The sequence below is a fragment of the Podarcis erhardii genome (genome assembly GCF_964252035.2).
Source record: "Podarcis erhardii genome assembly, chromosome: W".
Classification (NCBI taxonomy): domain Eukaryota; kingdom Metazoa; phylum Chordata; class Lepidosauria; order Squamata; family Lacertidae; genus Podarcis; species Podarcis erhardii.
This window is the reverse complement of record NC_138506.1, coordinates 2728929-2745706: the sequence shown is the minus strand read 5'-3', so window position 1 is coordinate 2745706 and position 16778 is coordinate 2728929. Positions and strand designations below refer to the sequence as shown.

The 16778-nt window shown below is 42.6% G+C and overlaps 1 protein-coding gene across 1 annotated transcript in view; it reads left to right on the top strand.

Moving 5' to 3' along the window:
* The window catches only part of LOC309333156 (putative helicase senataxin), a gene marked incomplete at its 3' end in the record, with an annotated part of 138795 nt that overhangs the window by 104854 nt on the left and 17163 nt on the right, over window positions 1-16778 (top strand). The window contains exons 5-6 of the mRNA XM_081846559.1: window positions 10503-10722; window positions 11598-11717. Coding sequence (XP_081702685.1) covers window positions 10503-10722; window positions 11598-11717 — 340 coding nt within the window. The remainder of the gene's footprint in view (window positions 1-10502; window positions 10723-11597; window positions 11718-16778) is intronic.

Sequence of the window (16778 nt, the reverse complement as noted above, 5' to 3'; positions counted from 1 at the left end):
AGTCCATCATCCAAGTCGTTGATAAAGATGTTGAATAAGACCGGGCCCAAGACAGAACCCTGTGGCACCCCATTAGTCACTCTTCTCCAGGATGAAGAGGAACCATTGATGAGCACCCTTTGGGTTCGGTCAGTCAGCCAATTACAAATCCACTGAGTGGTAGCATAGTCAAGTCCACATTTTACCAGCTTCTTTACAAGAATATCATGGAGCACCTTGTCAAATGCCTTGCTGAAATCAAGGTAGGCTACATCCACTGCGTTCCCTTCATCTACCAGGCTTGTAATTCTGTCAAAAAACGAGATCAGGTTCGTCTGACATGACTTATTTTTCAGAAATCCATGCTGACTATTGGTGATCACAGTATTCCTTTCTAGGTGCTCACAGACTGTTTGCTTAATGATCTGCTCCAGAATCTTCCCTGGTATTGATGTCAGACTGACTGGGCGGTAATTATTTGGGTCCTCTCTTTTCCCCTTATTGAAAATAGGGACAACATTTGCCCTCCTCCAGTCTGCCGGGACTTCGCCTGTTCTCCAGGAATTCTCGAAGATGACTGCCAGTGGTTCTGAGATCACATCTGCCAGTTCTTTTAATACTCTTGGATGCAGTTCATCTGGCCCTGGAGACTTGAATACATCTAAACTAGCCAAGTATTCTTGTACTATCTCCTTAGTTATTCTGGGCTGTGTTTCCTCTGCTGAATCATTTGCTCCAAATTCTTCAGGTCGGGCATTGTTTTCTTTATTGGAGAAGACTGAGGCAAAGAAGGCATTGAGGAGTTCAGCCCTTTCTGTGTCCCCTGTTTGCATTTCACCATCTTCTCCTCTGAGTGACCCCACTGTTTCTTTGTTCTTCCTTTTGCTACGAACATACCCATAAAAGCCTTTTTTGTTGCTTTTAACCGCTCTAGCAAGCCTGAGTTCATTCTGTGCTTTAGCTTTTCTGACTTTGTGTCTACACGTGCTGGCTATTTGTTTGAATTCCTCTTTGGTGGTTTCCCCCCTTTTCCATTTTTTGTACACATTCTTTTTTAATCTTAACTCAGTTAAAAGTTCTTTAGATAGCCACCCTGGCTTCTTTAGGCACATTCCATGTTTCCGTCTCATTGGTATTGCCTGAAGTTGTGCTTTTACTATCTCCCTCTTAAGAAACTCCCAGCCATCATGAACTCCCTTTCCTTTTAGTATTACTGTCCATGGGATCTCACCCAGCACTTCCCTAAGTTTTATGAAGTCGGCTTTCTTAAAGTCAAGAAATTGAGTCCTAGTATGCTTGGCTGCTCCTTTCTGCTGTATAGTAAACTTCAGAAGAGCATGATCACTCGCGCCTAATGATCCTTCCACTTCTACCCCACTAACCAGGTCATCAACATTGGTTAGGACCAGATCTAAAATGGCTGTTCCTCTTGTTGCTTCTCCCACTTTCTGGACAATGAAGTTGTCTGCAAGGCCAGTGAGGAATCTGTTTGACCTTATGCTCTTGGCTGAGTTTGACATCCAGCAAATATCCGGGTAATTGAAGTCCCCCATTACTACTATCTCCCTTCCTTTTGCATGCTTGGCCATCTGTTCCAGGAAGGCATCATCTATGTCCTCCGTTTGGCTTGGGGATCTATAGTAAACTCCCACAATGAGGTCCCTGTTATTCTTCTCTCCCTTAATTTTGACCCAAATGCTCTCACTTTGGCTTTGAGGTTCTAAATCTTGGATCTCTTCACAGGTATACACATCCCTGACATATAACGCCACTCCTCCTCCTTTCTTGTCTGGTCTGTTTCTCTGAAATAGATTGTATCCCTCCATTATTACATTCCAGTCGTGGGACTTATCCCACCATGTTTCAGTGATGCCTATTATGTCATATTTAGTTTGCTGTACCAAGAGCTCAAGCTCATCTTGTTTATTTCCCATGCTTTGCGCATTAGTGTACAGACATTGAAGTCCATTAATCATTCCCCCGTGTCTCTTATTTAAGGATTTTTTCCTCCCACCACTAGGTCTGCGTGCTGTTTGCTCCATTTGGTCTATGACATTTGGATGATCATCTTCATCAATTGATAGACTCCTACCTTCAGGAGCACTGTCTCCCTCCCCCACATTAGTCAATTTAAAGCCCTCCTGATGAGGTTTCTGAGATTTTTGGCAAAAACATTCCTCCCAACCGTTGTGAGGTGCAGCCCATCGCTTGCCAGATGTCCATCTTCAAGAAACTGCAGTCCGTGATCTAAGAATCCAAACCGTTCCTGTTTACACCATTTGCGAAGCCAGCTGTTCACTTCCACTATTTTTCTCTCTCTCCCTGGGCCACGTCGTTCAACTGGGAGGACAGATGAGATGACAATTTGTGCATTTAATTGCTTCAATTTCCTGCCCAGAGCCTCATAGTCTCTTTTGATCTTCTGGAGGCTATTGCTTGCAGTGTCATTGGTTCCCACATGAACCAAGAGGAAGGGGTATTTGTCAGTGGGTTTTATGATTCCTTGTAGTCATTCAGTTACATCTTGGATCTTAGCCCCGGGGAGACAGCACACTTCCCGAGACATCTTGTCATGCCCACAGATCACTGCTTCTGTTCCCCTCAGTAGGGAATCCCCTGTCACCACAACACGCCTCCTCTTAGGTCTGGTCAGGGTTCTTCCGTGAGCTGTCCGTTGCAAGGTCGCCTGCACATTCCCTGAGGACTGACTTTGCTGCTTGTCTTCATATACGTGATCGACTGTAATGAGGGAGAGATCCTCAAATGGAGTCTGCTCTTCGTCTTCCATGCTAGGGGAGAGGACCTCAAAGCGATTGTGTATTTCTAAACAATCAGAGCGAACCCTGGGCTTCCTACTTCTTTGAGTCACGTTTCTCCATATATCTGGCTCCTGTGTTGGTGAACTAGCCTCCTTCTCAGGGGAGTCCCCTGTCTCCTCCTTGGTGGAGACGGTGTGCTCTGTTGCTTCCAAGAAGAGCTCCAGCTCTCTAATTCTTTGGAGCGTAGCTACACGTTCCTCCAGTTGCTGGACTTTGTCTTTTAAGAGGGCAATCAACATGCAATTGCTGCAGGTAAAGCTACCTGCAACCTTTGGCAAGATGGCAAACATTGTGCAGGAACCACAGGCGACTGCAGCTGTTCCCTCACTCTCCATCTTGAGAACGTGTCGTTGGGGGTGGCTACAGCGGTCCTCCATCATAAGAAGCGTGCAGACAGGACAAAGAACTCTCCCCAAAAAAAACCCTAGGTCTCCCCCAACAAACGTTTGAGACTAGCTCCCCTAAATCTAAGAGATGGATCAAACTGCGCCAGACACACTCCACATTAGTAAGTTGCAGGATTGAGTTTCCGACTTCTCCTTCCCTCATTTAAGCCTCCCTCCCGGCAGCCTTCTGTGACTCAGCTCTAAATTGCTTTGCCCTTTTCTCTGCTCTACCCTCTCAAGCTCTGAAGGGGAGAGGGAAAGGGGCTGGAACAGAACTGTCTTGCAGAGCAGGAGACGTAGCCCTGTCAGAGTCTGTGCCCACACTGAGCCAATGTCAGGAACTGGCTAGATAAGTAGTGGTGGCAGCCAGTTAACCAGGAGGGACCAGGGAGTGACACTGGGGAAGAAGAGGATTTTGAGCCTGGTTCAGACTGGTGGGACATGGAAGAGCAATCCACGGAGGAAACTAGCAAGGAAGCATCAGAGCTGGAGAGTTTTGGGGAGGGGGGGTCCTCTGATTTCCAGCAACAGACGGCGGCCAACGCCTTCGCCAAAGACAATTTGGCTGCGCCGAGGGAGTGAAGCACCAGGATGGAGCTTTTTTCAGAGAAAGATGGCCAAGTTCTACGTCAGTGCCACGACAGCCCGCTGGCGGGCCGCTTCGGACAGCATAAAACCTTGTATCGCTTGATGCGGCAGGTTTTGGTTTTTTAAAAATCATTTTTATTGGTTTTCCAATAAAAACAGCCAATCAACATATCCGGATCATAATCCAATTAAAAACAATAAACTAACATTTTTAAAAATGACCGATTATAGTCCAAATTGTAATTATTAATTTTCCCGGGCTCTCCATAGTCTGGACCTTTGAAGCATATCTCCAAATCTTTGTTCCTGCCTCTTCTCGTTGTTTTCATATTTTCTGCCTTCTGATCTTAACGCTTTAAAGTTCTCTGTCCCTGGCTCTGTCGGATACAGCTTTCTCAGTCATGTCAGAAATCATATATAATCCTTTCATCTGTCGGATACAGCTTTATTTGTGTATATATATTTTTTCCCCCTTCATGGATCACTGCTTTGCCATGGTGAAGGGGCTTGAATAACTCAGAGAAGCTATGAGCTATGCCGTGCAGGGCCACCCAAGATGAACAGGTCATAGTGGAGAGTTTTGACCAAACGTGATCCACCTGGAGCAGGAACCGGCAAGCCACTCCAGTATCCCTGACAAGAAAACTCCATGGACAAAGGCAACAGGCATATAAAAGTTATAACGCTGGAAGATGAGCCCCTCAGGTCGGAAGGCGTCCAACATGCTACTGAGGAAGAGCGGAGGACAAGTACAAGTAGATTCAGAGCTGATGAAGCGGCTGGGCCAAAGCCGAAAGGACGCTCAGTTGCGGATATGCCTGGAAGCGAAAGGAAAGTCCAATGCTGTAAAGAAAAATATTGCATAGTGTGATGGCTTGAGAATACTCTTCGCAAGAAATGCTTCTGCTCACTCAGAGATACATAGATACAGCTTTTATTTTACATATGTACAAGCAGCACACATAATTACACGTCCAAATCCTGTGAGCCAGATTCCCGGATTGACTTCCAGGAGAAGAGGCGAGGCATTTTCAATTGATGTCTCTGATGTTTCCCCCCATTCCTGCACTAGCTCTTCCTGCCCCCCTTCGTCTGCTTGTCTCTCCTCCTCCCCTTTGTTCTCCGTCAATACCATGACACATAGGAACCTGGAATGTAAGAACCATGAACCTGGGTAAGTTGAATGTGGTCAAAAATGAGATGGCAAGAATAAATATTGACATCCTGGGCATCAGTGAACTAAAATGGATGGGAATGGGCGAATTCAGTTCGGATGACCATCATATCTACTACTGTGGGCAAGAATCCTGTAAAAGAAATGAAGTGGCCCTCATAGTCAACAAAAGAGTGGCGAAAGCTGTACTGGGATGCAATCTCAAAAATGATAGAATGATCTCGATACGAATCCAAGGCAGACCTTTTAACATCACAGTAATCCAAGTTTATGCACCAAGCACTGGTGCTGAAGAAACTGAAATTGACCAATTCTATGAAGACTTACAACACCTTATAGAAGTGACACCAAAGAAGGATGTCCTTCTCATTATAGGAGATTGGAATGCTAAAGTAGGGAGTCAAGAGATAAAAGGAACAACTGGGAAGTTTGGCCTTGGAGTTCAAAATGAAGCAGGGCAAAGGCTAATAGAGTTCTGCCAAGAGAACAAGCTGGTCATCACAAACACGCTTTTCCAACAACACAAGAAATGACTTTACACATGGACATCACCAGATGGGCAGCATCAAAATCAGATTGATTATATTCTCTGCAGCCAAAGATGAAGAAGCTCTATACAGTCAGCAAAAACAAGACCTGGAGCTGACTGTGGCTCAGATCATCAGCTTCTTATAGCAAAATTCAAGCTTAAACTGAAGAAAGTAGGGAAAACCACTGGGCCGGTAAGATACAATCTAAGTCAAATCCCTTATGAATACACAGTGGAAGTGAACAGGTTTTAGGATTTAGATTTGCTGGACAGAGTGCCTGAAGAACTATGGATGGAGGCTTGTAACATTATACAGGAGGCAGCAACTAAAACCATCCCAATGAAAAGCAAATGCAAGAAAGCAAAGTGGCTGTCCAACGTGGCCTTACTAATAGCGGGGGAGAGAAGGCAAGCAAAATGCGAGGGAGATAGTGAAAGATACAGGAAATTGGCGGGCCACCAGGTGGCGCGTTGGAAGATGGCCGACAATAACATCTCTCTGACCCACACGAGGTAATTTAGGGGCTGCTATGGGAAGTAGGCAGTCTTCCCTTCCCCCCAGGATGTGGGGGGATCCTGTCTTGCCAGTGGTGTTCACAATGCACCCCCTGATCCGAGAGATGGGGGTGCTGAACACTTGGCACGAGCCCTCGGTGAAGTCAGCTCTTCCTGACGCCGATTCCAATTAGCGCGTGCTGGTTGCTTCAGCTCGGAATTATAATTGGAAACAGATGATTGGAAATGAGGCTGAAGCACATATATCAAGCAAAGCTCGACGATAAGGCTACTGAATAATGGATCTCTGCGACCGGGAGCGACGGACGGATAAGTAAATCTTTTGATGTGTCATCACCAAGAGACTGTATGTTTGGAACAAAGGGGGGGGTGGAGGAAAAACCCTTTTTCTTCTTTATATGATGTGACAAAATAACCCTCCACCCCAGAAAGAAACAAGATCGCCGCGTTTTCTAAGAATCATAAGCAGGACTTTAAAAACTGTGTGGGAATGTGGAATACAAAAGGAGAGAAGATTGGTGAACGGTGAGGAATTTTTATGACGCAGTTAAAAAATGGCGTCTCGCCAAGACAGGCTGCCGGAGAAAGAAAGATGGGGGAGGAGAATCAGGAATGTCGGAAAGAGAAGGAGTGACGGAATTGAAAGTTTGACCTGACAGAGCCCCTGATCTATTTGATTTATCTGGCTAGCCTGGAAAAATAAAGGACAAACCGAAGATTAATTTTATTTACGGAAGTGTCGAACAGAGGCTGTCCTGGGCTGATATAGCTTCCGAAGAGAACGCACACAAAGATGCCAGCTTTCAGTCTGCTTGTGAGAATCATCAGAGATCGCAAAGAAAGGAATATATGACTACAACAAGATGGGGAAAAAAGGAATAAAGCTCTACCCGGATTGAACCGGATAGAACTGACTAACTAATGCAGTAAAATAAGTGATGTCTGGACTTATCCGGAATTTTGGACTCGCGTGGAGCTTGATATATGGGTACCTTCAAAAATTTAAAATTTGGCTGTATAATTTGGAACTAATGTGATTTGAATAATGTGATGTGATTGGCCTGTTAATAAAAATTATTTTAAAAAGAAAGAAAGATAGATACAGGAAATTGAATGCAGATTTCCAAAAAATAGCAAGGAAAGACAAGAAGGCCTTCTTAAACGAGCAATGCAAAGAAATAGAGGAAAACAATAGAATGGGAAGAACCAGAGATCTGTTCAAGAAAATTGGAGATATGAAAGGAAAATTTTGTACAAAGATTACCATAATAAAAGACAAAAGTGGAAAGGACCTAACAGAAGCAGAAGACATCAAGAAGAGGTGATAAGAATACACAGAGAAATTATACCAGAAAGATATGGATGTCTCGTACACCCCAGTGTGGTTGCTGACCTTGAGCCAGACATCCTGGAGAGTGGAGTCAAATGGGCCTTAGAAAGCACTGCTAATAACAAGGCCAGTGGAAGTGATGATATTGCAGCTGAACTATTTAAAATTTTAAACGATGCTGCTGCTAAGGTGCTACACTCAATATGCCAGCAAATTTGGAAAACTCAGCAGTGGCCAGAGGATTGGAGAAGATCAGTCTACATCCCAATCCCAAAGAAGGGCAGTGCCAAAGAATGCTCTAACTACCGCACAACTGCACTCATTTCACACGCTAGCAAGGTTATGCTTAAAATTCTACAAGGCAGGCTTAAGCAGTATGTGGACCGAGAACTCCCAGAAGTGCAAGCTGGATTTTGAAGGGGCAGAGGAACCAGAGACCAAATTGCAAACATGCGCTGGATTATAAGTCATTTGGCGATTGATCAGCCTCTCAGAGACCACACAATCCCCCCCTCCGGGCCCTAGAAGGGGGGCTGCTAGACATCCATCAGCCTTCTCTCTTGCTCATAATGAAAAACTTCTGCAAACAGCTGCACTATATGTAGTCCCAAATTGTTATCTCCAGTCATTACAAAGTCAGCCAGCAAATATCTCCCGCTTCTCTCAAAAAGGGGGGAATTCTCATTTTTCCGTTCTGCGTCATATTAACAAGCGCTGTCTTGTTTCTTCTTTCATCTTTATCAAGTCTTTCAAGCCTAAGTAAAGCTGTGCAATTGAATATTAATTATAAATAGAAGTCCGTCTGTACTCTTTTTTTTTTTAAAAAAAAAAGTTTCTTAATGAGGCTTGGCATTGAAAACCAATTGTAGATGTTAAGAAGAGAAAAAAGACACACCAAACACCTCCATAATCCACACGCCATGATGAGAATCTCTTTGAAGAATCTCTTAAACACCAGGAACTGTACAGTTCTGCAGATTTTTCTTTAGTCTTCTTCGGTCCAGGCTATGTCTGTTTATTGTCCAATTCCAATCATTTTATCGAACAGATATTTCCGGCTATGAGAATGACATCGGAGAGTGCCAGCCGTGTCATGCTCCGGGACCCAGTGTCCTGCCGCTTGCACCTTGATGCAAGCTAACAATCTCAGATGCGGCAGTTTTGGTGGCCGTGGGTGCCTGAGGACGTCAAGGAGTAGGTTCACGCCTGCAAAACCTGTCAGCGTGCCAAGTGGCCACAAGAAGCCCTGATGGGGCTACTGCAACCCCTGCCTACATCGCAGGGGCCCTGGGAGACCATAGCCATGGACTTCATTACTGAACTGCCGTCCTCGTGACAGCAGACTGTGATCTGGGTGGTGGTGGACCTGTTTACCAAGATGGCACATTTTGTATCTTGCAAGGGGCTTCCAACAGCCTAACAGACAGCCCAGTTCTTCGTAGATCATGTCTTCAAGCTGCACAGTCTGCCACAGCAAATTGTGTCTGAAAGAGGAACCCAGTTCACCTCCCAGTTCTGTAAGAAGGTCATGCAACTTCTGGACATGGAACTGTGCCTCTCTTCAGCTCATCATCCGGAGACCAACAGAGAGGCAGAGAGAACCAACAACACACTGCAGCAGTACCTGTGTTGTTACGTCAGTTACCAGCAGGATGACTGGGTGGCCTTGCTCCTCTTGGCCGAGTTTGCGTATAAAGAAGTCTGACCCATCTTCTTTAACTTTCCATATGCTGGTGGAATCCCACCACTCCAAATGGTTGTCTCGCATTGAAAGCAGAATCAGAACATGTGGCCTATCACTCGAGTCGCTGCTTATGCTCTCATAATTGGAAGCATTCCAGACAATCAAGTGCAGAATCCTAGAGATTGAATTCCAAGCCCTTAGCAGTACAGCCAATAGAACCTGTTCCCCATTGGGGTTGGGAATTCTACCCTCATTTGGCCAGGGCCCTCCATATTTACATTACCTTTATGCTCCCCACCTAAGCAGAGCTATTTCCCTCTCAAGATTTCACACCTTGCCATCTGTAGTATTGCAAGTTAGATTCTTGAAAATCCCTTATTCTGAAAGGTACTGCCCTTGTGGCACAAAACAGGCTGTATCTATCACACACGTTTTATTTCATTGCCCAGTTTATGCAAAAATAAATGATTAGTATTTGGCCCCCTTATTGAAGGAGGGGATCTTCCAGGGTGACCTATCTGTTGAATAACTGTAGGAATGACTTGGAGAATGCGGCAAGATTTTGGAGTGACGCCATGAAATTACGTCACCATAGGTCCTAAGAGCCACCTTTGTATCTCACAACGTCTGGACAGTTTTATCCTAAAGTGCCTCCTACTATGTTTTGTTACCTGTGTTGTTTTCCAATCCATGTATACGACATACTCTTACTATGCCAATAAAGGAGATTGATTGAGAACTAACTTATACTTAAGAGTACACCCACTGAAGTTAACAAACCTAAGTTGATCGTGCCTGTCAGGGGACTGCCATCAAAAGGGGGGAGGGAGGCAGGAACGATAGGGAAACAGACATGCAGCTTCCGTCGCCTAGTTTTCGCAAGGGAATCAAACATAAGGAAAAGAGGAGGAGATTGGGGGTGTCCAGGTTCTTATGATGGGGGGGGGGGCGGAAGAACCCACTCTTGGAATCTGCTACTGACTGAGGCAGACATGAACTTTGGACTTGTGCACTGTACATAGTTTGCACCAAATAAAACCTATAAAAAGGCAGGTCGGAGTCCTGGCTGTTTACTCGTGAGCAACCATACGCATCCTTGACAGCACCCATCAATTTCAGTGGGCCTGCTCTGCATAGGACTGACACAGGATACAACCCAAAGTAACATCCAAACTGTTCTACATTGTTATTAACACAGTTCTATTTTTAATAATTCTGCCCAGAATCTTTTTTTTAAAAGGTTGTTGTTAAAAGGTGGTCTCTTGTCCCTCAGTGTCTAGGGTGGTTGGGAAGTGAGGAGGCTAGGAAGTTCACAACCTTCAAATAAGTATTTCTAGAAATAGATATCTAGGCTGTCTGGTTTGGAATTTGAACCTTTATTTTACGCTTTATAATAGTTGCTTTTCATGCCAACTTGCTTCCTGCCCCAATTTGTCTTAACAATTACTGTTGTGATTCCTTACTGTAGTAATTCCTAGTGTCCCTCCAAACCCACAGATTCGCCAGTGGGCCATCCTGAAAGCCAGGAGCCTGGGGAAGGTGGACAGGGACGACTATTACAACATCCAGGAAGTGTTGACGTGCTTGTTCAGAGTCATAGAGCTGGACCACTTTGAAAACTCTGATACTTATAACCTTGCAATAGTTGAGAAGGGGAATCTTATCTTGTTGCCTCGCCATCTGTATGATACCACCAGTTACAAAAACTACTGGCTAGGTGAGTAGAAGCAAGCTGAGATGTTAGGCATGAACCATTCTATAGAGAGTGGTAGCATTGTAGTACAGCAGAGATGGCTAAACCTTTTTGTCTTTTGGCGCATGGGCAACATTGGCTCATAATAAAACCTCTGAGGGCTTCATGCCAGCACTGTGTGTGCCCCCAAAATGGGCATGGGGTGAGCATGGGTACAACCACCTGACACTCAGTCAGTGTGTCTTCCCCTCCAGTGCATGCATGCGCGCGCGCGCGCGCGCGCACACACACACACACACACACACGGAAAGCTACCTTACACTGAATTTGACCATTGGTCCATATAGCTAAAAGCTTACTAACCTGTGGTCTTAGATGTTGCTGGAATATGTTTCTCATAATCTTGGACTATTAGCTTGCCAGTTGGGGCTGATGGGAATTGTAGTCTAATAGAATTTAGAGGGCTGCAGGCTTGCGCCCTGAGGCTCCTTTTCTCCTGTTCCTTGTAGAATGAAAACTTTCCTTCCTTTACCTGTATCAGACATTTTTTTGTGGCATTTAACTGTTGCATATATCATTTTTAAAAATTAGACCATCTCAACTATGTTTGTGCAACCTGTTCAAAGAAATGTGTAATGAAAAACAGGGGAAGCTAACATGATGCCCTCCAGATGTTGTTGGACTCCCAACTCCCATCAGCCCTAGTCATTATGGTCTGCTGCCAGGGATGATGGGAGTTGTATTCCCAAGCTCTAGAGGGCTCCAGAGATTAAAAGTTTGAGTGGCATGCTAGCAGGTGCAATTACAAAAGTAGGTTTTGTTTTGGTTGTGGATTAAGATCGGGAGTTAAGCCAACACCCAGTGATAGCTTCTGAACTTTCTCATTTTCATTGTTGTAGGTATCTGTATGTTGTTGATGGTGCTGGAAGAACAAGCCATGGATTTGTTGTTGTTTGGCCCAGACAAGCAGATTGACTTCATGCCGTGCATAATGAAGGCCATGAGGAAACCAACGGAGGGTAAGTAACTAATAATCATTGGGGGCAGTGATACAAGCAAATTAAAAACAGTCTGAGTGTCCACTCTCTTAAGGTAAAATCATTCCTTTCACAGAACTTGTACGCCAAGTAACTTACTTAATGTGGAAATGTTATAGTATAGGATATGATGGCTGACAGCTAGTTTCTTTTTTAAAAAAACTTTTTTATTTATTCAAAATGAAAAAGTAAAAGAAAAATCATTATTCCATTTTGCATATCATACTTTGGAAAAAAACAAAACAAAACCCATATACACAAAAATAAAGAAATACTAAAACTTTCACCCGTGTAGCTTCCCTCCACCACAACTCGACATCCTTTATACTATAAATAGTTTAACATTGTGTCTTGTATTATCCAATATATATCCAATATTAATTTTACCTTAGTTTGATTCATCTTTACATACGTATTCTACGCATAGCAATATATTATCCTTAGAGCAGTGTTTTTTCATATAGTCCTCAAAACATTGCCATTCCTTCCTTAGATTTTGGTTGGACTGATTTCTTATGGCTGCCGTTAATTTGGCCAATCTTATAAATTCACATAATTTAATTATCCAATCTTCTTTAGTGGGAATGATGTCTCCTTTCCAATTTCTAGCAGGTAGCAATCTGGCTGTGACTGTGGCATATAAAAACATCCTTTTCTTATCCTGTGGGATGTCATTTCCTAAAATACCCAATAGGAACGCCTCCAGTTTCTTCTCTCTAGAAATTTTGAACTTTTTTTTCTTTAATTCTTCATGGATACATCCTCAGAAGTTCTTAACTTTCTCACATCCCCACCATACATGGAACATTGTCCCCTCAATTTTATTACATTTCCAACACAAGTTGGATTTTAGTTTATATACCTTGACTTATTTAGAGGGTGTCATATACCACCTATATAACATTTTTACCAGATTTTCCATAATGGTGTAACAGGCGGTAAATCTGATGTCTGGTCTCCAAAGTTTTCCCCACTGCTCCATCTGCATTGTGTGGCTGATGTCCTGGGCCCATTTTACCATAACATCTTTTACTTGCTCATCTTTCAGGTCCCATTCAAGTAATAGATCTTAAATTTTAGATAATAATTTCTTATTGTTCTTTAATAATATAATTTGTAATTTGGATTCTTCTTTTCCGAAACCTATTTTTTTATCTGAATTAAATACATTATTTAACTGGTGGTATTGTAGCCAATCGGTGAGATAATGCCTTATCTCTTCAAATGATTTCAATTTCATTTGCCCTTGATCTTCTTTTAGTAGTTGGTTGTAAGTTCCCCAATTGCTATTCATATTTATATTTTTAACTGCGAAGGCCCCTAATGGGGACAGCCACCATGGCGTTTGAGGCTCAAGTAATGGTTGGTATCAGTCCACACCTTATAGAGGGCATTCCTAACTATATGATTAGTAAACCCACTGTGGACTTTGACTTTATTGTAGCCAAGGTAGGCATGCACACTGACAACTGGGAAATACTGGCCTGTGAGCGCTCCAGTTGGAGAACAGCCTTTACCAAAGGTGTCCTGGGCTTTGAAGACACTCAAACTCAGGATGCAAGGGAGAAACATGCTAAGAGGAAGGCACGCTTGGCAAATCCACACCGTGATCAACTCCTGCCTCGAAATCAATGTCCCCACTGTGGAAGGACGTGTGGGTCCAGAATTGGCCTCCACAGTCACTTACGGACTCATTGTTAAAACCGTGTCTATGGAAGACAATCTTACTCGGCTACGAGTGATCGCCAAAGAAGAAAAAGAAGAAGCCACCCATATCTGTTGTTGTAACTCTCCAAGTCCAGTAAATCTGTCTTCTCTAACAAGATCCAATCCTTAATCCACGTCAGGAACGCTGCCTCGTAATACTTTCTTAAATTTAGAAGTGCAAAGCCCCCTCTCTCTTTCTTACCCATCAGCAATTTGTTATTTATACGGGATTTCTTACTCAGCCAGATAAACATTGTCAAATCTTTTCTCCACCTATCTAAACATTCAATTTTCCCTATAATCGGGATCATTTGAAAAAAGGAAGATCATTTTGGGGAGCACATTCATTTTTATTACCAAGATTTTCCCCCAAAATGAAAGTTTTAGTCTGGTCCAAATTTCCAATTTTTAAAAAATTTCTTTCCAAAATTTATTATAATTATCATCAAAAAAGGTTAATATTTTGCATTGTTATTTCAATTCTGAGATATTTTGCTTCTTTCACTATCATCAAACACATTTTATCCTGTAGCTCCTTTTTCTCCTAACCCCTTAAATTTTTAATCATTAGTTTTGTTTTTGATCTGTTGAGTTTAAATCCAGTACAATCCAGAAACCTCACCAAATGCTGATATTTTTTCCAACGCTTTAGGTATACTCGATTCTGGGTCTTCTACTGTAATGATTAAATCATCTGCAAAGGCTTTCACTTTGAAAGCCTTTTGGCCCAGGGTAATTCCTTTAATTTCTTCTTCATTCCTCAATACCGAGTTTAGTATTTCCAAAGTCAATATGAATAATAAAGGTGAGAGTGGCATAGCTGTCAACTTTTCCCTTTTCTTGCAAGGAATCCTATTCGGAATAAGGGAATTTCCCTTAAAAAAAGGAAAATGTTGACAGCTATGGAGAGTGGGCAGCCCGGTCTTGTGCCTTTTTCTATTGATATATATTCTGTTTCTGCATTATTGATTATTAGGTTGGCTTTTTGTTTTTCATAAATAGCTTTTATGCCTTTGGTAAATTGTTCTCCCATTATAGCTAGGTCAATAGCTTTCTTTAAAAATTTCCATGATAAATTATCGAAAGCCTTCTTGGCATCCACTAACATGAAAGCAGCTTTCTTATTCGGCTTTAGGTCTAAATACTCAATTAAATCTATCACTACTCTCACGTTAGTTTTCATGTGATGGTCTGGGAGGAATCCAGCCTGATCTTGATTAATTACATCCTTTAGTACCAATTTCAGTCTGTTCGCCAGAATTCCTGCGTACAGTTTGTAATCGTCATTTAAAAGTGAGATAGGCCGATAATTGGTAACAGATTCACAAGGCGATCCTTGTTTATGGATTAGAATTATGTTCGCTTCTTGCCATGAATCTGGGATTTTACCATCTTAGATTATTTTGTTCATAAGTGATTTCATTGGTATGGTTAATGTCTCTTCCAATTTCTTATAATGGATTGCTGGTAGCCTGTCTGGATCAGGTGATTTGCCCAACTTTGAATGCGAAATAATCTGGTGTATCTCCATCATGGTAATTGGCGAATTTAGTTGGTCAATCTTCTCTTCTGGTATTTTGGGAATTTCTTTCCCTTGGAAATACTTTATTATGTCCTGTTCTTCCGCTATTCCTGCCTTATATAAATTTCAAAAGTATCCTAAAAAAGAATTGGTTATTCCTCCTTGGTTGTCAAGGTAAGTGTGGATAAGCTCCAAGGAGCAGAAATCAATTTGGTTGCACCTTCTTCAGATTGCTATTCTATGAATTAATTTCTGCAACTCTCATTCATTTATCCATAGTACATTTGTTGTAGCTGCTCCATGAGAAAAGCATCTAGTTCAGCAACATTAACCCCCCCATTATAACATTGCCTCATATATATTTAATTCTGCTTAAAATCTTCTGTCAGCACAGTTAATTCTTAAAATCATTAGGTTTTAATACTCTGCTTAACCCACACACAGGAGATTGGATGGATAAATTGTAATAAATATTTCCTTTCCATATAATGTATAATATAATTATAATACATATAATGGGGTGGAGAACTGACTTGATGCTGAATTCATGGGCAACTTGTAACCCCTGCAAGTCTTCCATGCTGCCTACTGCAGGTGATCAAGCTGTTGCCTGACTGCAAAAATTTGCTGCCTGTGGAGGAGAAGTGTCCGGGTGTGTAGAGCAGGAGTATTAACCATGTATTACTGGATGATGTTTTACAGTGCCAACTTTCTGCTTTTTTCCCATTTGTCTTATGCTTTTACAGTGATTGTTTTCCCGCAATGCCACTCTTAAGTGGTTTTCAACTTTACTTTTCATGTTAGCCGTTTTCATTCCAGATGGGAAATAACCCCTATTTGGCAGCAAAATGTAGAAGCTTTGGAACTAGGCTGCAAAACCTTATCTCTTCTGAGCAATTCCAGCTTATAAACTGTCTTCCCTTTGGTTTCCCTCTTAAAAAAAGAATAGGGTAACAACTTATAATCTTATAAAGTAAACTTAAAATATAGTGTTTACTTACTTAACAGTCTTGCATTGGATAACAGGAATGAGTGAGTCTTTTTGTTGTTGTTTTTGCTGACTGTATCCCAGTACAGCTTTCGCCACTCTTTTGTTGACTATGAGGGCCACTCCATTTCTTTTACGGGATTCTTGCCCACAGTAGTAGATATGATGGTCATCCGAACTGAATTCGCCCATTCCCATCCATTTTAGTTCACTGATGCCCAGGATGTCAATATTTATTCTTGCCCTCTCATTTTTGACCACATCCAACTTACCCAGGTTCATGATTCTTACATTCCAGGTTCCTATGCAATATTTTTCTTTACAGCATTGGACTTTCCTTTCGCTTCCAGGCATATCCGCAACTGAGCGTCCTTTTGGCTTTGGCCCAGCTGCTTCATCAGCTCTGAATGTACTTGTACTTGTCCTCCGCTCTTCCTCAGTAGCATGTTGGACGCCTTCCGACCTGAGGGGCTCATCTTCCAGCGTCATAGCTTTTATATGCGTGTTGTTTTTGTCCATGGAGTTTTCTTGTCAGGGATACTGGAGTGGCTTGCCGGTTCCTGCTCCAGGTGGATCACGTTTGGTCAAACCTGTCCACTATGACCTGTTCATCTTGGGTGCCCTGCTCAGCATAGTTCATAGCTTCTCTGAGTTATTCAAGCCCCTTCGCCACGGCAAGGCAGTGATCCATGAAGGGGGAGTCTTTTTAGATGAGTCTAAAAAGCCTGGGACACAAATTTTCACGGCCCTCTAATGGCTATGGTGGCTGATTTACCAGAAGTAATGTATTTAGAAGTAATGTATTTAGAATTCACCTCTATACCAC